The following is a 23,960-nucleotide window of genomic DNA, read 5'->3' as shown; positions in this document are numbered from 1 at the left end:
GAGATTGAGGGAGCCCCACCTAAGAGTATCCCATAGCCCAGTCGTTAGGGACTCTCCTTTCTCCCCATCAGGCAGAGGAGGAAACTGAACCTGGGTCACCAACATCCCAGAGAAGTGCTTTAACCAATATGCTAAAAGTTATAAAGTGGATTTCCCTGGGGCTTAGGCAGCAGATAGGGTTCTGAACACCTAAAGTGAGAAAGCAGTGCACATGTCCTCAGGCAGAAACTTAGGCACCTAGGGAACTTTTATGCTGAAAACTTAGACTCTGTGTGAGTTTAAGCAACTACTGGGTTACACAAGAATTTCATGGATCGCAGAGGAGCCCACAACTGGGAATTAGGTACCTAAGTATCTCTGTAAATCCCACCCTCAGATATTAGGGTAACGATGCTTGTATCTGAACCCGGACAGAACAGCATTAATTTAGATTCAAAATACCCTGCAAGATACGTAAGCAGTATCATCCCCTTTTACAGAGGACACAGACAGATTAAGTGACTCACCCAATGCCACACTATTCCAGGAATTATGGAAAAAACATGGCAATATTGCCAGTGGTTCAGACTAGAGTTCTCAAGTAGGTTCCATTGAGGGAAACACACAGGCAGTTATAGGTATCTCTAGCTCAATCCATCTTTGCTGTAGAATGAAAAAAAGGGTATTGGGTTTACTCTACATCCTTTTGGTTTACTGCCCTCTAGTGTGCACTTTTCCATAATAAGAAGTTAGCACAACCAATTTAGTGTAGTTTTTCCAGCATATTCTTGTCCCTTGGATTTTTCCTCTATATTTTATCTGTTTAACAGCTAGCTCAATACAAGCAGCAGATTGACTATTTATTTCTAAGCAAGCTCTCAATCTTCCCAGGACAAACTCCAATTCACATATCATAACATTAATCAACCCAAAGTTCAGTTTAAAAAGCAGGCCTTAACAGTTCTAGATTATTTTTTTCTATCACTGTATTTAAAGTCAACACTGGCTTTTTCTAAATATAGCTTTACTCATGATTGCTTAACTGACCCTACCTAGAAGAGCTCTGTGTAAGCTCGAAAGCTTGTCTCTCACCAACAGAAGTTGGTCCAATAGGAGACACTCTCTCACCCACCTTGTCCCTGTGTAGTCCAGCATCCTCTGCCCCCTCCCCCAGCTCCCAACTTCTTTTACAATTACTTTAACCACTCTACTATATATATATACACACATACTTTAACCACTCTACTAACAAAAATACCCCCTTTAAGCACTCCATACTTTTCCAATTTCTGTCTCATCTGTCCCCTGTCCTTGAACACTAAGTTCCTTAGTTTCACTGTGTTACATTATCTTTCTCATGGATCATCTGCAATCTGCAGTTTCCCTCCCCATTCTTCTGAAGCTACTCACTAATCACCTGCTCCCTACTAAGTCGGAAGGCCTAAACTCTGTCCAAGGCCTAAACTCTGTTCACTGTCTTCAGCACAATCACTCCCCCATTTCATATATTTGCTCTCCTCTGTAGGCTTTTGTGGTTCTGGGCTTGAACAGCTCCCTTTCTAGCTTCCCTAATGCTCCTTCATCATCTTATTTACTGGCTCCTCCTCCATCCTGCTTTCAATCATTGTCCCTCAGGTCTTCCTTCCTTGGTCCCTTTCTCTTCTCCCCAGCACCTATCACTTCCGCAACCTTTGGCACCCGGCCTGCCAGGGTAAGCCCCCTGGCGGGCCAGACCAGTTTGTTTACCTGCCGCGTCTGCAGGTTCGGCTGATCGGGGCTCCCACTGGCCACAGTTCGCCACTCCAGGTCAATGGGGGCTACGGGAAGCGGCGCAGGCTGAGGGATGTGCTGGCCGCTGCTTCCCGCAGCCCCCATTGGTCAGGAACAGCGAACTGCAGCCAGCGGGAGCCGCCATCGGCCAGACCTGTGGACGTGGCAGGTAAACATACCGTCCCGGCCCATCAGCAGATTTCCCTGACAGACCGTGTGCCAAAGGTTGCCGATCCCTGCTGTATAACCTAATCTATTCTCATGGATTCAATTACCACCCATATGACTTTCCCAACGCACTGACTTCTCCCTCTGTTCAAGCCTACATTTACTTGTGATTGTCTTTCCGATCTCTTCTCAGTGTCCAGACTCCCAAGGAAAGTATTTTCCAGTTGAAAATAGAGTTTGCTAGTTCTCACCCAAACCATTCTCTCCCAGTCCCTTCTGTATCATTGTAGACAATTCCACAATCCCCTGTAATGCAGGTGTGTAGCTTTAGTGTCTAATTTCAACTCTATCTTCACCTTATCACATCACATCCAGTCAGTTCCTAAACTCCACCAGTCCTCCCACTCTCAAAAATCCAGACCCTTTTGTCCATGCCTTAAAATCTTGATATGTGTACTAGTTTTCTCTCAGTAAATACAACTTCCTCTCTGGACTCTCTGATTCTCACATTGCACTCCCCAAATTTGATATGATCTTCCACAACCACTGCTGTACTCACTACAAAAACTGCCTTTTGGCAACAAAACAGTGATAGCGTACACACTGCAATGTGACCTTTTTCAAAAAAACACCTAGTTTTGGCGACAAAAAACTTCCACCCTATGAGAAAGACTTGTCTTTTTCCCTCCCTTTATTGTTGACAAACAGCCAGTGTAGACACCAGTCCGTCCGTCCCCCCCTCGATTTTATTGGCTTCCAGAAGGTGTCCCACAAGTCCCATGCTGCCACTCTGGTCAGTGGTTTGAACTCCGCTGCCCTGCAGCCAACCCACCCCTCCCCCCCTTACAAGCCCTGGGAAATTTAAATCTCATTTCCTGCTTGCTGGCTTCCCAGAGGAGCTTCCCAGGTGGCTTCCCAAGTCAGCAAGGCTGGATATCGCATCAAACGCACTCCCACTTGGACCACCGCTGTGTTGTTGGATCTGATCAGTATATGGGGAGAGGAGTCTGTTCAGTCAGAGCTGCAAGTGACCAGTAGGAATTGGGACACATATGGGCAAATTTCTGTAGGCTTGTGCGAAAAGGGCTATGATCAGGACACGCAGCAGTGCAGAGCAAAGACAAAGGAGCTGAGGCGGGCGAACCATAAGGCGTGGGAGGCGAACCATCACTCTGGTGGTGCGCCTAAGACCAGCTGCTTCTATAAGGAGCTGAATGCTATCCTCAGTGATGACCCCACCTCCATCGCCGATAGCCCCTTGGATACTTCGCAGGCAGCAGAAAGAGGGGGTAACCTGGAGGCTGAAAGTCTGGAAGAAGAAGTTGAGCTAGAAGAGGATCTGGTGCTCCCAGCAGGGTCGCCCGATGGGGCAGGCAGCCAGGAACTTTTCTCCACTCCAGAAATGCTCAACAGGGAGCAAGAAGCAGATGAAACACCGGGTAAGTTGCTGTGGCTTGTGTCGGGAATCAAAAAGTGTGAGGCAGGTAATGTTTTCTGTGAGCTGGACATTACCCTGTGTAGTTAATCTGCATAGCCGAGCAGGGTGTCGATGGATATCGAAACCTGCAGGGAATCCTCCATAGAGAGGCTCTGGACAGTTTCCGAGAGGTACTTGTTAATCCTCTGCCGCAGATTCCAAGGGATTGCAGCCTTGTTAGTTCCCCCATTGTAGGAAACTGTACCATGCCATGTAGCAATAACTGGAGCTGGGACCAAAGCAGCACATAACTGAGCTGCATACAGACTAGGGTGAAAGCTGCAAGCATTCAGTAGTTGTACCCTGGTTTCCCTGGTAACCCACAGCAGCAAGATGTCAGCCAGCAGGTTGGCCCCTTGTGAAAAAGTGTGAGATAATTTTAGAATGAGTTCCCTGCAAAGCTGCCCTGCAAGCCATGACCTTTTTGTCTGTACACACAACCACCTTCCCCCCACTTCCGACACTCACCGTGATTGGTGCATTCGCGGAGATGTGTGGCCTAGAGTCTCAGAGAGAAAGTGATTTCTACTAGCAAAAGGCTCTTGTTACTAAAATGTTTCAATCATTTGCTGGAATGTAACAATGCCTCTTCTGTTCAGCACAGACCTTGAAGATCACCACGCACCCCTGCAAACAGGCTTCGGCAGATAAGGATGAACCCTAGGTGCAGCAAAGAAGACATGTTCTGGGAGGTGCTGCAGCGTGATGAGAAACAGACCAGGGAAAGCAAAGAGTGCTGGGAAGCCAAAAGGCAGGATAGAAAAGAGAATGCTGCATTTGCTAGGCAAGTGACAGAGTGGATGATAAAAGTTATGAAGGATCAGACAGAGATGCTCAAGTCTTTGATACAGCTGCAGACTGAGCAGATCCATGGTCAACTTCCACTGCAGCATATGCAGATGCATAATTCTTTGCCAACCCCACCCCCTCTATGCCCACACATTCCTTTTCACTTCACAGCACTCCTGAGTTTCCCCATCACTCCACCCCCTCTCACAGCTTGCACAATGATAACTGGAACTACACAGTTGTGAGGTTTTACCCTTTTTAACAATAAAAAATGCTAAGGTATTTAATAGTACAGAGCTTTTATTCTGTGTTCTACAAAAGCGAATAGCAATCAATTCATTCTCAGGAACAGGTTTCTAAGACATTGTGTTGCATGGATCTTGGGCCCCAAAATTGTACATGGATGCAACAGGGAAGCAACTCCATAGCAGACCTGTGTTACTGCCCCTCATCGTCAAAGTGGCTCCTCAAAGCCTCTCTGATGTTAATAGCAGCCCTCTGGGCTCCTCTGACAGTCCTAGGCATCTGACTGTTCAAACTGTGCAGCCAAGCGCTCTGCCTCAGTGCTCCACACCTGAGCAAACATTTCACCCTCAAAGTCACAAAGATTATGCACAGTGCAGCCCACGGCTATGACCATGGGAACATTATCCTCGGTAAGGTCTAGCCTACCATTGAGACACCTCCAGTGAGCTTTCAAACGGCCAAAGGCACATTTGACTACTTTGCAGCACCTGCTCAGGCTGTTAGAACGCTCCTTGCTGCTGTCCAGGTGCCCTGTGCAGGGTTTCATGAGCCAGGGCTGTAAGGGGTAAGCCGGGTCCCCCAGAATTACTATGGGCATTTCCACATCCCCCACTGTCATCTTGTGGTCTGGAATGAAAGTCCCCACCTGCAGCTTTCTGTACAGGCCACTGTTCCTGGAGATGCGTGCATCAAGCACCTTTACAGACCACCCTGCATTGATGTCCGTAAAATGCCCCCGGTGATCCACACACTCCTGCAACACCATGGAGAAGTGTCTCTTCCTATTGATGTATTCAGAGGCAAGGTGGTCTGGCACTAAAATTGAATGTGTGTGCCATCAATCACTCTGCCACAGTTAGGGAAACCAATCTCTGCAAAACCATCCACTCTTTCATGCACATTTCCCAGAGTCACGGTCCTCCGCAGCAGGATGGGATTTATTGCCCTGCACACTTGGAGTAATACAGCCCCAACGATGGACTTTCCTAGTCCAAATTGATTTGTAACTGACTGGTAGCAGTCTGGAATCGCTGGCTTCCACACAGCGATTGCAACACGCTTCTCTACCGAAAGGGTAGCTCTCAATCTGGTGTCCTTGCACCGCAGGTCGGGGGACAGCTCAGCACATAGCTCCATGAAGGTTGCTTTACGCATCCTAATGTTCTGTACTCACTGGTCGTCATCCCACACCTGCATGACAATGTGATCCCACCCATCAGTGCTTGTTTCCCTAGCCCAAAAGCGACAGTCTACTGTATGCAGCTGCTCTGTGAATGCACAAAGCACTGAGAAGTTGCTGCTGTCCATATCACACTTGGCTGCCCAAGTAATTGTGCTGCTATGTGCAATGTCCTCATGACAGCCAACAGAGAATAGGAGAGAAGTGCGGGATCCATCCTCTCTCACTGCGGATGCTGGCGTGCACTACAAAAGAATGACAGTAGGAAAAACAGCATGAAAGGAAGCCAGAAAACATTGGATGGGTGAGACACAAAGTGGTGCATGATGGTACATTTTGCACACCCCAGGATGCGCCGCACTCCATTTCCACGTTCCCACAACCCCTAGCGATAGATGGTGTCACCAGGCACTGTGGGATACTTACCCCCAGTCCATTGCTCTCGCTATTGACAAAGGTGCCCCAAATGTGGACACGATCTGTCAACAGAGGGAGCAACTGTAGGCACATTTTGGTGACTTTGCTTTTGTTGATTCTTCCTTGTCGACATTAGTTTCATCAACAAAACTTGTCAGTATAGATAAGCCCTAAGTGAAGACACTATCTACGCCAATGGGAGAGCCTCTGCTGTCAGGATAGGTATTCCACTGCCCCAAGAGGTGGTAGCTATGTCCACAGAAGACACCCTCCCGTCAACATAATATTGTCTATACGAGGGGTTAGGTTGCTCTAACTACATCTCTCTAGGGTATGGGACCCGTGAGCGACGTAGTTATACCCACATAAGTTGGTATTGTAGACCAAGCCTTAATATATACAATACTAAGCATCCAAAACTACAAGCATCAATAAGATGAGAGTCAGTAGAAATCTATAAGACTTTTAACCTAATAATATATGGGTTCCATATCCAAATGCATAGCTATCTTTCATTGCTTATTTTGAAGCTAGAAGCAGAATTAAAAAGCCAGTGCTCTCAAACAGCCTCTCTGTTAAGATCCTACACACTCCTTTAGTTTTGCATTACGTACACAGTGTACTCATTGGCTATCCATTCACCACTTCCTTGTTTTTCAGTTACTTTAATATGTTCTCTGGGACTCCTATAATCTCAGTCTAATTGTTTATTTGAGCACAAACACTGCCTGTTTCCCCCTTGCTTATCTGTATGCATTCTAAAGTATAATTAAGAAAAAAGCCATGTCACATTTTCACACTATCATGAAGATGATAGTGAAACAAATTAAAGTAAAATGATTCACTTTTCTTCATACAAATTAGCAGACTGGGGAAGCAGAAAATGAGCTAACAAAAACCCTATGCCAACAAAGAAATTAGTAAGCAAACAAGTCAAACCACAAAGGCATAATAAAATGAACACAAGACAGAAATCAATACAAATCAGAGGTTATATTTTGTCACACGTGGGGGAGAGGGGGAGAATAGCAGACAACCTTAGGGGACTTATTTACAACTGTGATTTTTAATTTTATTTTAACAACAATGTGTAGGGCACCTTAGAGACTACCAAATTTATTTGAGCATAAGCTTTCGTGAGCTACAGTTCATCTCATCGGATGCCATTCAGTGGAAAATACAGTGGGGAGATTTATATATACAGAGAACATGAAACAATGGGTGTTACCATACACACTGTAACGAGAGTGATCACTTAAGGTGAGCTATTCCAGCAGGAGAGCAGCGGGGAAAAACCTTTTGTAGTGATAATCAAGGTAGGCCCCTAAATAGATATGTGGACGCAGTTGGCAATGGGCTTTGTTGCAAGGATAGGTTCCTGGGTTAGTGGTTCTGTTGTGTGGTGGCTGGTGAGTATTTGCTTCAAAAACAGACTCCAATGAGAGACTGCTGAATTGGAATTAATTTGCAAACTGAATACAATTAACTTAAGCTTGAATAAAGACTGGGAGTGGATGGGTCATTACACAAAGTAAAACTATTTCCCCATGTTTATTCCCCTCTCCCACCCCCCACTGTTCCTCAAATGTTCTTGTCAACTGCTGGAAATGGCCCACCTTGATTATTACTATAAAAGGCTCCCTCCCCCGCCCTCCTGCTGGTAATAGCTCACCTTAAGTGATCACTCTTGTTACAGTGTGTATGGTAACACCCATTGTTTCATGTTCTCTATGTATATAAATCTCCCCATTGTATTTTCCACTGAATGCATCTGATGAAATGAGCTGTAGCTCACGAAAGCTTATGCTCAAATAAATTTGTTTGTCTCTAAGGTGCCACAAGTACTCCTTTTCTTTTTGTCAATAATTTTGTGTGCTTCAACAACCCTTCCCCCTTTGAGTTAACTGAGGATCTGAAGGGTTGCACAAGATCATTTCCAGCTGAACTGGACTGCAACCCAGGTTCTCTATCTGCTAAGGACGAGACCCTGCAATTTATTCTAAATGTGTGAAATCCTATGAACACCCAAAGCACTGCTGAAATCAGTGTGAAAATTCTGAATCTATTATTATAAGAAACCCCCAAGATGACTTTGGTCTCGTCTTCACTGCAACAGTTAGCTCAAATTACTCCACCTGAGCTAGCTCAAGGGAGAGCAGGCACATCACACAACAATACTGGAACTACACAGTGATTATATTCGGCTTGGTCCACACTACAGATGTATGTCAGTACAGTAGAACCTCAGGGTTATGAACTGATCAGTCAACTATACACTACATTTGGAACCGGAAGTACGCAATCAGGCAACCACAGAGACAAGAAAAAAGCAAGTACAGTACAGTACTGTGATAAATGTAAACTACCAAAAAAATAAAGGGAAAGCAGTATTTTTCTTCTGCACAGTAATGTTTCAAAGCTGTATTAAGTTAATGTTAAGTTGTCAACTTTTGAAAGAACAGCCATAAAGTTTTGTTCAGAATTACCAACATTTCAGAGTTACGAACAACTTCCATTCCTGAGGTGTTCGTAACTGAGGTTCTACTGTATAATTTGTGTCGCTCAGGGAAAATCCACACCCGAGTGACGTAGTTATACGGACTGAGCTCCTGGGCTTCTCCCATCAACACAGTTAATGCCTCTTGTGGAAGTGGAGAATCTATGCTAAGGGGAGAAGCTCTCTGTTGGTGTACGTGGTATTTTCACTAAGTACTACAGCGGCACTGCCGCAGTACTGTATGTGTAGACAAGCCCTCAATAGCAGAGAGTAGCTGAATCACCACTGCATTACTAGGTCAATGAGCAGCAGCATTTGAGCTTCAATCCACACTCAATGAGGAGCCAACATGCTTAAGTTTAAAGCACCACTTTACTCAAGCTAGCAATTTGTGTAGGAACAGAAGTCAGGTTGAGACAACATTCAAGTTATAACTTGTGCTTCCACTGCAGTAAGGCCCTATGCTAGAAAAATTTGAGAAACTAAGTATTTTATTTACTTTGTGCAGTTGGTAGCATAGTCATTTTCATAGTTTCCCTGGTAGAATCAGCCAATTTGTTTGTGTGTGTCTTCCATAGAACAAAAGGGGATAGAAAACCTTTTTAAAGAAAGGAATATATAGTTGTAAAACCTCCAAAATTGGCAGTTGTGACGCCTCAGCAGGATTAGAACTTGAAACTACTTCCAGTTTGTATTAAACTTGCTAGATTTCAAGTGGATGCTGTCCCTTTAATAATTCAGTTTAAAATACACCCCAAACCAACTGTTAACATATTACTCCAGAATTTAAAATATCAGAATGGTTTTAGGATTATGCCCTTCTTCCGCAGAAACTAATGAAGGTTATCTGAGAGAATGGAGTCTCTGCAATACTTGCCTTCAAAGGCCACTAAAGGATATTTCCACCCAAAACATTTCAATGAGACAAGGTTTGTGAGGTAATATTTTTAGTGGACCAACTTCTGTTGGTGAAAGAGACAAGTTATCAAGCTACATGGAGACTTCAAGAAGAGCTCTGTATAGCTCAAACACTTGTCTCTTTCACCAACGGAACCTGACCTAATAAAAAATATTACCTCCCACTTTGTTGCTCTAATATTCTGGGACCAACACTGAACATGAGGTTTTGAGGAACTTACATTAACAATAGCAACACCTTCAGTTCCACAGATTCAAAACAAAAATATAATTAAAGCATTAGTCTATTAACAAAGATATCCTCTTGCTGTTACAGTCAAGTTTGTTGTTTTGCAAGTACCTAATCTCATGATAAAATAATAAAGCAAGTAAGAGAAGCACCTCACCTTAATGCTTGCCCTTATTGTTGTGGAATACTGTAGTGTTTTAAAGCGGTTATCCTCCTTAAAAAACTCCTCTCAAAACTCTCTTTTGCCATGATGCCTGTTGGCATGCCAAGATCACAGCCTATTATGCTACCCAATATTGTCTCATTGTATCCTAGTACTCCCCTACACATCATCCGTCCCTATCCACCTGTTAGCTCGTTTTATAGGTAGACTGTAAGCTCTGTGGCAGGGAGTGTCTTTTTGTTCTGTGTTTGTGCAGTGCCTAGCACAACTGGGTCCTGGTCCACCACCAGGGCTTCTAGGGTTGCCAACCTCCCTGTTTCACCGGGAGTCTCCCGGAATTGGGTTCTATCTCCTGGAGGCTACTGAAACCAAACTGGGAGACTTTAGGTTGCTAAAAGTACAGCGGTGCAGCAGGGCTAAGGCAGGCTCCCTGCCTGCCCTGGCTCTGCGACGCTCCCATAAGCGGCCGGCACATCCCTCTGTCTCCTGGAGGGAGCAGGAGGGTCTTCGCGCACTGCCCCCTCCCCAAGCACCGACTGCGCAGCACCCATTGGCGGGGAACTGCAGCCAAGGGGAGCTGCAGGGGCAGTGCCTGCAGGCAGGGGCAGCACACGAAGTCCTCTGACCCCCACTCCCATGGGCTGCAAGGACGTGCCAGCCACTTCCGGGAGTGGCACCAGGCAAGGGCAGACAGGGAGCCTACCTTAGCCCCGCTGCGCTGCCGACCAGGAGCTGCCAGAAGTAAGCACCGCCTGGCCGGAGTCTGCACCCCTCACCCCCTCCCATACCCCAACCCCCTGCCCCAGCCCTGAGCCCCCTCCCAGAGCCAACCTCTCCCCCAAACCCCTACCCCAACCCTAAGCCCTCTCCAGCAGCCCAACCCCCTGCCCCAGCCCTGAGCCCCCTCCCAGAGCCAACCTCTCCCCCAAACCCCTACCCCAACCCTAAGCCCTCTCCAGCAGCCCAACTCCCTGCCCCAGCCCTGAGCCCCCTCCCACACCCAAACTCCCTCCCAGAGCCCACACCCCCTCCAGCACCCCAACTCCCTGCTCGAGTCCCATTATAGTGAATGAGAGTGGGGGAGAGCAAGCGAGGGGGATGGAGTGAGCAGGGCAGAGCCTTAGAGAAGGGGTGCAGCAGGAGGTAGGGCAAGGGTGTTTGAGTTTGTGTGATTAGACAGTTGGCAACCCTCGGAGCTCCTAGGTGCTAAAATGATACAGCAATTAACAGAAATAATACTAATAATGCCCTCAGCAGGGGGACACACCTGCGGGTGGGTGGCGAGGCTAAGCCTCCCAAAACCCGGGCCCTAGCCCTACCCTCGCTCCCCTTCTCCCCTTCAGCCGGAGAAAGCTCATCTCCAGCCAGAAGTCTGGGGCTCGCAGCTCCGTGGCAGCTCGGCCTCCGGGGGTGGAGGGGCGGGACGGACGACCTTGTTCAAAAAGGGGGGGCTGGCCTGGGTGTGTGCGCGCATGCATGACCCACGACAGCATCCCACGGCCGCTACGGCCTCAGCTCTGCTGTTGTTCCCCCGGGTTCCCCAGACCACACGCCAGCCCTCCCGGCACGCGGGCGGCAAGGGCGGAGCCGGCAGGGGAGGCGCGGCGGTTACTTACAGCTCTGGTCTCGTACAGCACCAGTTTTTGCACGCAGCGGATAATCGGCGACGCCGCCCCCGCGGGCATGGCGATAGCGGAGTGGGCTCCGGGCCCGCGCCACGGCAACGCGGGGAGGGGGAACAGAATTGGGACGGGGACAGACGTTTAACGGGCGGGGAACGGACGGGTTCCCGTAGCGAGCCTCGCCCCGCGGATAGGGCTGTGGAGCCGCTCGGGGGGCTCCAGCGTCAGGGAGAGCGGCAGAGGGTCCCGGCCTCTGGGGTAATAGGCGCCGGGGAAGAGGCGGATGAGACCAGAGGCGGGTTGGAAGCTCAGCGGGCGTACACCTGCACAGACCCTGCAGGGAGAGGGCGCTCCCGGTCACCTCCCCACCGCTAGGAACCGGAAGCGAGGCTGTCACAGCGCGCAGGCGCGGCCCCGGAGAGCGCATCGGCCCACAGCGCCCCCGTGACCCCGTCACGTGACGGAATGAGCTCGAAGCCGTGGCGGCCCTCTCAGCTGTTGGTGCCAGTGGGTTGCGGCTGTGAAGCGGGCTGTTAGAGGGAAGCGATGAACATTGAGGCGCAGACACCGGGCTGCCGCTGCGGGAGAGGGTGTCACTGGCTACGTAGGGGCAGTTCCCCATTCCCCCACGGAAGGGGTGCTTCTCCCCGCCGCATTACCGCTGGGGACTGCTCCGACCTCCACAACACCACGCTCAGGGGCTGGTTTCCCGCCCGGTGCTACTCTCACATTCACCGCTACAGAAAGACCCTGCGCCTGTAAATCTCTCCATAGCGGTTAGGCGCACGCGCCGCCGCCGCCCACTTTAAAAATCTGTCCCTTGCACGCGCGCGGGGACCGCGGCTCGCACGCTGATTGGGCACGGGGCGCGCTCAGTTTCGAAGCGGAGAGCAGCAGGCGCGGGGCGGGGCTCACTGGTTGCCACGGGTTACGAGGCTACACAAATCCGCGCCGGGCAGTGAGCAGGGATCCCGGCGCTCGGGAGGTGGAGGGGCCGTTCCCTGCCTGTCCCGCGCAGCGTAAGTGATGCCGCCCCAGCCAGCACCCCCGCCCCAGCCTCCCTTCCCCCTCTCGGCGCCCCCCCACCCCGGGCTGCGCGGGGTGTGGCGCTGGGCACAGGCCTTACGTGCCCTGCGCCAGAGGGTCCCCCTTCCCCCCCGGTCACCGACAGAGCCCGAGCTGCCCTGAGCATCTATGGCAATGCCCCGTGCGGACCCCGCCGCCCTGTCCCCACGGAGGGACCGTGTCCGGCCCCAAGCCAGCCGCGTGACACCCCGCCCCGCGCCTGACCCCGCCGGGAGCTTAGTCCAAGGCCAAAGTGTTTTACAAATGTATCCCCGCGGGAGAGACAATGTTTAGAAACGTCATCAAATTAATGTGTTAAAACTTCAGTGACCGATGGCTTAATTATTTATTAATTAACTCAATCAAATCAGGAGCTGGTTGTACAAGATTTCTCGGGCCACCCCAAGTGACCATCAGTCTGTTTTGAAGGAGGTGGGACAAGTCACTCCTGACAGAAAGCCTCATCCGATTTTGTGATAACCCCGCCCCACCCTGCAGTGGGATGATTCAGTTAATGTATAGGCAAAACAAACCAGACTATTTTCTCCCCAACCCCTTTGTTTCCCGAGGAGCTGTGCTATATTAACAACAAAGAATCAAACAAACTGCATTTCCCTTGCTAGAAGAGAAAACACAAATCCAGGTTGATGCCTTGTGGTATCTTGGTATAGCAGCCTACCCAACCAGCTACTTGTCTGCTTACTTCCTGCGGGGTTTGCAGTCTCTGACCCTGCCATGTAACCTTCCATTGCACAAGTAGAGGAGAAAGCTAGAGTGGAGTTTGCTGGAGGCACTGTGAATGCACCTCATCATAAGACTCTTCAAAGGAGGATGTGAGACCTGTTGCAGGATTGGAGTGAGCTGGGACCTGTAGGAAGATTATAGGGGAGGAGCAGAGATTTGTTTAACCTTGTGTACTATCAATAGTCCAGTTGACATTGATGGGCTACTCACTGTGTGTAAAATTAAGCATGTAGTATAGACATAGCCTAAGTCTTTGCAGGATCATGGCCCAATTCTGGAGGCAGAGAGTGAATCTGTAAGGATACTGAACACCATAACATAAGGGAAAGCCAGGAGAAGAAAGGGGCAGTTGGATCTTGTTTGAGGATCAAAGAGAAACTCCAGGACATAGCCCAAGATCAGAGTTGCCAGACCTCAACACTCTGCAAATGATACCATGCAGAAATTGGAGACCCCCAGATGACCTGATCCTGACTGGCCATCAAGAAAAGTTTATCTGACAGAACAAGGAGTAATGGTCTCAATTGCAGTGGGGGAGGTTTAGGTTGGATATTAGGAAAAACTTTTTCACTAGGAGGGTGGTGAAGCACTGGAATGAGTTACCTAGGGAGGTGGTGAAATCTCCTTAGAGGTTTTTAAGGTCAGGCTTGACAAAGCCCTGGCTGGGATGATTTAGTTGGGGTCGGTCTGGCTTTGCGCAGGGGGTTGGACTAGATGACCTCCTGAGGTCCCTTTCAACCCTGATATTCTATGATTCATGTTGCGAGTTGGGGATTGAAAAAGAGGAAGTCTATCAAAGTCTGAAAAGAGGAAAAGGGGTGCCATTTCAGACTGGGGGGGGGGACTTTAACCCTGATTCCAGAGGCTACTTAGGCATCTAAAAACTAGTTTTTTGCAGATAATAGGGGAGGGACACAACCAAAAATGATACTCAAAGGAGTGGGCTCAGCTCAAAAAGTTTGAAATCTCAGGGTGCAGGAAGGGGGTAACTAGGTGCTATGTGCAGAGAGGTTTCAGAGTAACAGCCGTGTTAGTCTGTATTCGCAAAAAGAAAAGGAGTACTTGTGGCACCTTAGAGACTAACCAATTTATTTGAGCATGAGCTTTCGTGAGCTACAGCTCACTTCGAAGTGAGCTGTAGCTCACGAAAGCTCATGCTCAAATAAATTGGTTAGTCTCTAAGGTGCCACAAGTACTCCTTTTCTTTATGTGCAGAGAGGGAGGTAGCTTCGGGTGCAGGCAGGGAGTAGCTAGGGGCTGGGAGGGGCTGTATCAGAGGGGGTGCTGCTGGTGTGGGAGCCAGCATGTGCTTAGACTCTAGTTGGCACAGTGAGGACAGCTCAGTGGGGCTAGGGCAAGGGACACACTCTGCCAGCCCTGGTACATGGGGAGGAGGAGGACACCCCAACATCAGCCCCCACCTGCCTCTGCGCAGCAGTTCAGGAGGCAGGTTCCCCATCCCAAACAGCATGGCCAGTGGTGGCTCTACGATGGGAGGTGGCGGGTGCAGAGCAGCAGCTGCAGACAGTGGTGAAGCAGGGGGAGAAGGGGCAGCATCTTCCCTCCTGCTGCAAACTTCACCCAAATGTGGTACAAAACTTGGAGGATAGGTGCCCCCCGCCCCTTAAATGGCACCCCTATAACGGGCTTAATGAAGGTTCTGATCATCTATTTTCTGAAGTTGTTCCCCCCCCCCCGCATTGTATATGCTCAATAGTTATATTTGCCTCTGTCAATATCCATTGTTTACTCACATGATCAATTGCTATTCACTATGTTTTCTGTCTGCACAGTCATATGTAAACCATTATGCCTGGTGTTATATAAATAACAGTTTATTTTTTTCCTAATTTAGACTATTTTATTTATGGCTTCACCAGAGAAAAAACAAGATTATCCCTTTGTAGATATATTTGATGAAGATGAAGCTGAAAAATCCTTTCTGTTGTCTAAACCTACATGCTTAATTATCCTTGGAAAGCCAGTAAGACATCCAATTTCTATATTTTAATATGAACATCTCATAGAAATTATTTTCCCTCAAATAGATTTGGTAAAGGTTTTATATTTTCTTTTTAAATAATTAGCTTAATAATACAGTCAAAGCCACTCTAGGGCCTAATGTTGCATTTTTTTTCCATTCCAAAACAACTGTTGGGGTAAATAAGAATTTTAGGAATGAAGAATGAGGAGCCTAAATCCTGCATGGTGCTGAACGCCTTTTGCTTTCATTAAAACCAGTAGGAATTGAGGACACTCTTTGCAGTGGCACCTGCTGGCTCATTAAATGGACACAGATAATCAGGAAAACTGCTTTAATAAGATAAACTTAAGGGAATAGGGTTTTTTTTCTATTATATAGCATGAGTGCTCTGTTATCTTAATATGATGATAACAATTGCTCAGCCTGTTTTGGTAGGGTTTGTTTTTGGGGGGCCTAATTGACTTGTCAGTTACAATTAGAGGTGTTAGTATCGTGATTAAAAGGTCACAGATTTCTCCAAGATTTTCCTCTGCTTTTCACAATGGCAGCCAATATGTTTGTTTTTATGTTCATCACATTTTAACATTTAAAACATATGATGAATTACAAATTAAAACAAATATCAGTAATAGACAAAAACTTACAATTGAATAAACTGAGTTACAGAAACATATAATAATATTAAGTACTATTTAGATCTTCTTTGTTTAAATAAAACTGCCCTTTAATTGGGAAGAACTGGAATCCACCAAGACATCCTGGCTGAGAGGCTTGTATTGTGTTGTTGTAATTTAAGGGCTTCACTTTTTCCTTAAAAATTATGTGGCCTATTGACTAAGACAATTTAATTAGAAAGTTGCAAGTACTTGTGTGTACCGTATATATTTTTCGTTTATATAATTCACTGATAGAGCAGCTATCACCATATTACAAGGCACTTCTTTTAAAAGGTAAGAATAAAATTCCATGGAAGCAAACAAAAGCTAAGCCAAATAAACACATTTTCAGCGTGCTCAGACTCAGGCTAGGTCTACGCTAGAAACTTTTGTCAGGATAATAGTACCGTATCAGCTAGGGTGTGATTACTTACAGTACTATACTGGTAAAAAGCTCTAGTATAGACAGGTTTCAGAGGAACAGCCGTGTTAGTCTGTATTCGCAAAAAGAAAAAGGAGTACTTGTGGCACCTTAGAGACTAACCAATTTATTTGAGCATGAGCTTTCGTGAGCTTAGCTGTAGCTCACGAAAGCTCATGCTCAAATAAATTGGTTAGTCTCTAAGGTGCCACAAGTACTCCTTTTCTTTTTGCTAGTATAGACAGTTATAGGCCTATTTTGTTCAGGGAATTGATATGTTATACTAGAAGAATAACTCTTTTGCTGATAAGCTGTGCCTCCACTAATGGATGTTTGCCAATAGAGCTATCCCATCAAACCCTTTCTAGGGTAGGCAAAGCCTCAGGTGGAACTGAGTATGGGTTTTTGGCCAGATTGGCAAGCTCCACCATGGTTTAGGTGGTCTCACTGGCCTATATCTGCTCATTATCGGGACTTTCCTTTCTATGTGAGGAAACCTTCTGCATGGCACTAGGAAGGTGTTCAAGCCTTGAAACAGAAAGACTAGGATCCGATAATATAGCAGGGTTCCGATAGGTCCCCCTACGATTTTAAGGAATATTTTATCAGAAGATGCAGAGTTAGTGGAGCAACCTGAAGAGTTGGATCCCTACGCTGGGGAGATAACCTCTCTAGAGGAAAGTGTAGAGTTGATTTCAGCTTCATCGCCATCAGAAAATGTTGTGTTGTCCAGGAGTTAGTAGACAGGATGACAAAGACATTGGACATTCCTTTGGTTCCCATTGAGGTATCCTCACACCCTGTATTTGACATTTTAGGAGCAACTATTAGATAAGTGGTTACACTTCTGTTGGATGGGTTATTGCAACCACCTAAGTTGATTTGTGCAACACCTTCATCAGTTCAGCCTATGTACAAAAAAAGCTGATAAATTGTACCACTTTCCCTGTGTGGGTCTTTCAGATGGTTTCACACACACACCTCTCCTCAAATTCATTAGTGATGGAAGCTGCATTTCATAGATCTAAGAGCACTCATTCCACTCCTTCTTGGATATGTTTGGGAGAAAAATCTTTTTGTCTCTAGGTATGCGAGTGGCAAATTATTTCCCTGAAGAACATAGGAGATTATTGAATGCTCTTTTAATGAAAGGGTGAAGTGTGGCCAAGCATAAACTGAGTTCAGCTGTCAATTCATCAGATGTTTCAGCCATGGCGAAAGCTTCAGCTGTTTCTTTGAGGCATCAAGCCTGGTTGAGATCAGTAGGTCTTCCTCATGAGATGAGGATGAGAATTGAAGATCTCTCATTTGAAGGATACTGTCTATTTACGGTAAAGACTGATAGGTTTTAGAGAAAATGAAAAATGTGAAATCTCTGGCTAGATCTGCTCATGTTTTTCAGCCAACGAAAAGGTTGTCATCTGTTCCACTATTTAGATATCAGAGACAGTACCTACCATCTTCATCTGCATCTTACTTCTACCAAAGGAGGAATTATTATCAGCCCCAGAATCAGGGATCAGCATCAGCAGCAGTGGAATAGGTCCTTCAAACCTTGCAACAAAGGGAAATCTCTGGCTTTATCTTTTTCTGGGCTTCAGGCGAGATCTCAGTTTTGACATGATGACAGAGGAGCTACAGACAACTCTGCTACCTGTACTGTTCCATTCAGGAATCACCTGTCCCACTTTTACCACCAATGACAGTCTATAACAGCAGACAGATGGATTCTATATATTATTTCAAGTGGTTGCTCAGTACAGTTCAAGATCTTTTCTTTTCCAACCCTCTCCCCCTACCCTTTATCCCCTTTCAGGGATTCATAGCAAAAGGACCTTTTGAGAGCAAAGTTTCTCTCTCTTCTGAGATCAGGAGCAATATTAGAGATGCCTCACAAGTACAAGAGGGAAGGGGGGGGGTTATTTACATTTCTTCCTGATTCTGAAAAAGGATGCGGGGGTCTCTGTCCCATCTTGAATCTCAGAAAATTACATTGGTTTTGAAAGAGGTTTCATTTCCGTACCTCTGTACCTCTATCATCCCCTCCCTTTCTCTCCAGGAATTGTTTGCAGTTCTGGATCAAAAGGGTATGTATTTCCATATTTCAGTAAGGCCATCTCATCAGAAATACAGTAACTGCATTTTATGGTAGGAAAGGAACATTTCCAGTACATGGTCCTACTGTTTGGTCTGTCCACTGTGCCAAGGGCTTTTTCACAGTGCCTATCTGCAGAAGCAGCATATCTTAGAAAACAAGGGATTTTCGTATGCTCCTATCTAGATGATTGGTTATAAAAGAAAGCATTATCAAAAGAGAAGATTTTTTCTAGATGTAAATAAATTGGGAAAAAATCATTTCTATGTCCAATGTAGAGGATCCCTTTTATAGGGGCTGCATTGAACTCAGTTGTAGGCAAAGACTTTATTCTGGAAGATAAGTTTACAAAAATATGGTTATCTAAACCTCTGCTCCATCACTCTCCGGAGCAGACTATATCCTTCTTTCTAATGATAATGGGATCAATCAATTGTTATCATCAATCACATTGGTAATCCCAGATGTTTGTCTCCAAATAAGAGTGTTGTAATACTGTTGTCAAGAATTACAAAGTGAGGTGTAAAAAGAAAAAGGAGTACTTGTGGCACCTTAGAGACTAACAAATTTATTTGAGCATAAGCTTTCGTGAGCTACAGCTCACTTCATCGGATGCATGCAGTGGAAAATACAGTGGGGAGATTTTATATACATAGAGAACATGAAACAATGGGTGTTACCATACACACTGTAACAAGAGTGATCAGGTAAGGTGAGCTATAACCAGCAGGAGAGTGGGGTATGAGGGGGAACCTTTTGTAGTGATAATCAAGGTGAGTCATTTCCAGCAGTTGACAAGAACGTGTGAGGAACAGTTGTGGGGGGGGGGGAATAAACATGGGGAAATAGTTTTACTTTGTGTAATGACCCATCTACTCCTAGTGTTTATTCAAGCCTAAGTTAATTGTATCCAGTTTGCAAATTAATTCCAATTCAGCAGTCTCTCGTTGGAGTCTGGTTTTGAAGTCTTTTTGTTGAAGAATGGCCACTTTTAGGTCTGTAATCGAGTGACCAAAGAGACTGAAGTGTTCTCCAACTGGTTTTTGAATGTTACAATTCTTGATGTCTGATTTGCGTCCATTTATTCTTTTACGTAGAGACTGTCCAGTTTGGCCAATGTACAGGGCAGAGGGGCATTGCTGGCACATGATGGCATATATCACATTGGCAGATGTGCAGGTGAACGAGCCTCTGATAGTGTGGCTGATGTGATTAGGCCCTGTGATGGTGTCCCTTGAATAGATATGTGGACAGAGTTGGCAACGGGCTTTGTTGCAAGGATAGTTCCTAGGTTAGTGTTTTTGTTGTGTGGTGTGTGGCTGCTGGTGAGTATTTGCTTCAGGTTGGGGGTTGTCTGTAAGTGAGGACTGGCCTGTCTCCCAAGATCTGTGAGAGTGTTGGGTCATCCTTCCGGATAGGTTGTAGATCCTTGATGATGCGTTGGAGAGGTTTTAGTTGGGGGCTGAAGGTGATGGCTAGTGGCGTTCTGTTATTTTCTTTGTTGGGCCTGTCCTGTAGTAGGTAACTTCTGGGAACTCTTCTGGCTCTGTCAATCTGTTTCTTCACTTCAGCAGGTGTGTACTGTAGTTGTAAGAATGCTTGATAGAGATCTTGTAGGTGTTTGTCTCTGTCTGTGGGGTTGGAGCAAATGCGGTTGTATCGTAGAGCTTGGCTGTAGACAATGGATCGTGTGGTGTGATCTGGATGAAAGCTGGAGGCATGTAGGTAGGCATAGCGGTCAGTAGGTTTCCGGTATAGCGTGGTGTTTATGTGACCATCACTTATTAGCACTGTAGTGCCCAGGAAGTGGATCTCTTGCGTGGACTGGTCCAGGCTGAGGTTGATGGTGGGATGGAAATTGTTGAAATCCTGGTGGAATTCCTCAAGGGCTTCTTTTCCATGGGTCCAGATGATGACGATGTCATCAATGTAGCGCAAGTAGAGTAGGGTTATTAGGGGATAAGAGCTGAGGAAATGTTGTTCTAAGTCAGTCATAAAAATGTTCCCAAATGTGAAATAGTTATGGGTGAGGACAAAGTCAAAGTTCAGCCACCAGGTTTGCCGTGACATTATCGGGAATACTGTTCCTGACAGCTTGTAGTCCATCTTTGTGTGGAATGTTGGTGTAGAGGGCTTCTACATCCATAGTGGCTAGGATGGTGTTTTCAGGAAGATCACCGATGGATTGTAGATTACTCAGGAAGTCAGTGGTGTCTCGGAGATAGCTGGGAGTGCTGGTAGTGTAGGGCCTGAGGAGGGAGTCTACATAGCCAGACAATCCTGCTGTCAGGGTGCCAATGCCTGAGATGATGGGGCGTCCAGGATTTCCAGATTTATGGATCTTGGGTAGCAGATAGAATACCCCTGGTCTGGGTTCTAGGGGTGTGTCTGTGCGGATTTGTTCTTGTGTTTTTTCAGGGAGTTTCTTGAGCAGATGGTAGTAGTTTCTTTTGGTAACCCTCAGTGGGATCAGAGGGTAATGACTTGTAGAAAGTGGTGTTGGAGAGCTGCCTAGCAGCCTCTTGTTCATATTCCAACCTATTCATGATGATGACAGCACCTCCTTTGTCAGCCTTTTTGATTATGATGTCAGAGTTGTTTCTGAGGCTGTGGATGGCATTGTGTTCTGTATGGCTGAGGTTATGGGGCAAGTGATGCTGCTTTTCCACAATTTCAGCCCGTGCACGTCGGCGGAAGCACTCTATGTAGAAGTCCAGTCAGTTGTTTCGACCTTCAGGAGGAGTCCACCCAGAATCCTTCTTTTTGTAGTTTTGATAGGAAGGTCTCTGTGGGTTAGTATGTTGTTCAGAGGTATTTTGGAAATATTCCTTGAGTCGGAAACATCGAAAATAGGATTCTAGGTCACCACAGAACTGTATCATGTTCGTGGGGGTGGAGGGGCAGAAGGAAAGGCCCCAAGATAGGACAGATTCCTCTGCTGGGCTAAGAGTATAGTTGGATAGATTAACAATATTGCTGGGTGGGTTAAGGGAACCACTGTGTGGCCCCTTGTGGCATGTAGTAGTTCAGATAGTTTAGTGTCCTTTTTCTTTTGTAGAGAAGCAAAGTGTGTGTTGTAAACGGCTTGTCTAGTTTTTGTAAAGTCAAGCCATGAGGAAGTTTGTGTGGAAGGTTGGTTTTTTGAGAGTATCCAGTTTTGAGAGCTCATTCTTAATCTTTCCCTGTTAGCTGTAGAGGACGTTGATCAGGTGATTCCGCAGTTTCTTTGAGAGTGTGTGGCACAAGCTGTCAGCATAGTCTGTGTGGTAGATAGATTGTAATGGATTTTTTACCTTCAGTCCTTTTGGTATGATGTCCATCTATTTGCATTTGGAAAGGAAGATGATGTCTGTCTGTATCTGTACGAGTTTTTTCATGAAGTTGATAGATTTCCACTCCATACGGCTAAATTCAGTGCTTTGCATAATGACAGGTTTCAGAGTAGCAGCCATGTTAGTCTGTAGTGAGGTGTGACAAGTATGCATTAGAGGTTGGTAATTCCCCAGAGGGTGTTATTAGCACTGATGTTGTAAACACAAGATCAAAACATGATGAAGGACATATCATTAATACTTCCTGTGCCTTTGGTAATAGTCACTTTGGACACATCCACTCTAGGATGGGGAGGGGGTCTCATTTAAACAGTTGCTGTTAGTGGGTCATTGGTCATCAATAGAAAAGAAATTACATGTCAGTGTATTAGATCTGAGGGTCATCAGATGGGCCCGAAAATCATTCTTACCTCAGATCAAGCACAGAGCGGTTCAGGTGGTACCAGACAATATTACAGCCTTATATTACCAGAACAAACAAGGGGGACATTCCCTTCAAGCATGCACAGATACAACAAGTCTTTGAGAATGGAAGCAGGACATTCACCCAGTGGTAATTCATAGGTCAGGGGAAAACAACACCTTTGCAGATTACTTAAGCAGAATCATCAGTGGTCCCTGAAGGAGGTAGGGGTAGCAGAACTCCTCTGTTTGGGGATGTCAAGTGCTCTTAGTGCAGTCTCTCTAGGGGTCCCAGCTTTTTCCTAACTGGTCCCCTTCAATTCATCTGCAGTTAAATCAGTCCATAAACTCTTAACTTAAATTGAGTCTATCAGCCCTGAAACTTCAGGACTTACAGTCAGCTTCTTGGTTTCACAGAGGCATCCTAGCATGGGGCTATTGCCCCACTATCCCAGACCTTTTTGCTTCTTTCCCTCTCTGTTCCCCATCCTTTATAGCTGGCTTTGTTTTCTTTATTTGTCCCAGCTGTGGGTGCATGTCTTCACAATTGGCAGTTCTGGCAGCTGTGCAGGGATGTGATCAGTCTGACTGCCTCCTCTCCCTTCTGCTTATGTACCATATGGGGTTTGTACACCTCATTCCTATTTACATAAAGAGCAACACCCAAACCTTCATTTGCCTCACCTCACTGTTTGGGTGATAGAATTCTGGGATTGCTAGTAACAGTCTTATTCATTGGATGTACAGAAAGATCTTATTAATTCAAGAAAAAAGAGTCTACACATAAATGTTATGATTATAAATGGAAAAGATTTTTATTGTGGGTTAGCATAAATGAGGGGGATCCATATATTATGCCTATTCATTGTATTTTAGAATATTTATTATATTTCAAAATGTCAGGTCTCTGTCATCTATTAAGTTGCACCTGTCCACAATTTCAGCATACCATGTTCCTGTAGATAGTAAATTGGTATTTATTCATGATGTATTTAAGAGATTCTTAAAGCATCTTAATAATCTATATCTGCTGGTGAGTGAACCTGGACCTTCTTGGCATTTAAACATAGTGCAATTAATGCAATGTTCATTTGAACCTATGGAAGATTGTACATTCTTTTATTTTTCTGTTAAGACAGCATTGATAATAGCCATCACCTCAACTACGCTTATAAGTCAGAAGCCTGAATGGCAGAATGGTCAACTAGGAGGTGTTCATTACCCCCACAGTCAAAACACTTTCCAAACCTTTCACACCACATGGACTTTAGCTAGTGGTATGAGGAATCTGCTTTCACCCACCCTCTCAATCTCTGCCATTTGGCCAGGTGGCATACTGGCCTTTGTGACCACACACTGCTTAACCAGAGAGATCTGGGCCCCTGTATCCCCCTGCCCCAAGTATTTCCTGCCATCAATTTGGACAGCCTTAACATGCTCCATATCTGGTTCTGCAGAGGCTAATCTCACAAAACTGATATGATAGGTTTCAATTCATAGAATCATAGAATATAAGGGTTGGAAGGGACCCCAGAAGGTCATCTAGTCCAACCCCCTGCTCGAAGCAGGACCAATTCCCAGTTAAATCATCCCAGCCAGGGCTTTGTCAAGCCTGACCTTAAAAACCTCTAAGGAAGGAGATTCTACCACCTCCCTAAGTAACGCATTCCAGTGTTTCACCACCCTCTTAGTGAAAAAGTTTTTCCTAATATCCAATCTAAACCTCCCCCACTGCAGCTTGAGACCATTACTCCTCGTTCTGTCATCTGATACCATTGAGAACAGTCTAGAGCCATCCTCTTTGGA

At 46.1% G+C, this 23,960-nt stretch overlaps 2 protein-coding genes across 6 annotated transcripts in view; one reads left to right on the top strand and one right to left on the bottom strand.

The window, feature by feature from the left end:
• Positions 1–11,867, bottom strand: part of FIG4 (FIG4 phosphoinositide 5-phosphatase) — a 167,769-nt gene extending 155,902 nt beyond the window's left edge. Inside the window, exon 1 of the mRNA XM_048844824.2 lies at positions 11,450–11,867. Within this exon, the coding sequence (XP_048700781.1) occupies positions 11,450–11,518 (69 nt within the window). The 5' untranslated portion in view covers positions 11,519–11,867. The remainder of the gene's footprint in view (positions 1–11,449) is intronic.
• A 501-nt stretch (positions 11,868–12,368) lies between these two features.
• Positions 12,369–23,960, top strand: part of AK9 (adenylate kinase 9) — a 241,372-nt gene continuing 229,780 nt past the window's right edge. For 4 of the 5 annotated variants that reach the window (XR_012667633.1, XM_048844821.2, XM_075126637.1 and 1 more), the window contains exons 1-2: positions 12,369–12,474; positions 15,120–15,248. Coding sequence is in view for 3 of the 5 variants with exons in the window: in XM_048844821.2 (XP_048700778.2) it covers positions 15,132–15,248 (117 nt within the window). In the remaining 2 variants the exon portion in view is untranslated. The remainder of the gene's footprint in view (positions 12,475–15,119; positions 15,249–23,960) is intronic. The other variant, XM_075126638.1, reaches the window with a different exon arrangement.

This window comes from Caretta caretta, chromosome 3 (assembly GCF_965140235.1).
Source record: "Caretta caretta isolate rCarCar2 chromosome 3, rCarCar1.hap1, whole genome shotgun sequence".
NCBI lineage: Eukaryota > Metazoa > Chordata > Testudines > Cheloniidae > Caretta > Caretta caretta.
This window is presented reverse-complemented; position numbering and strand designations above follow the sequence as displayed.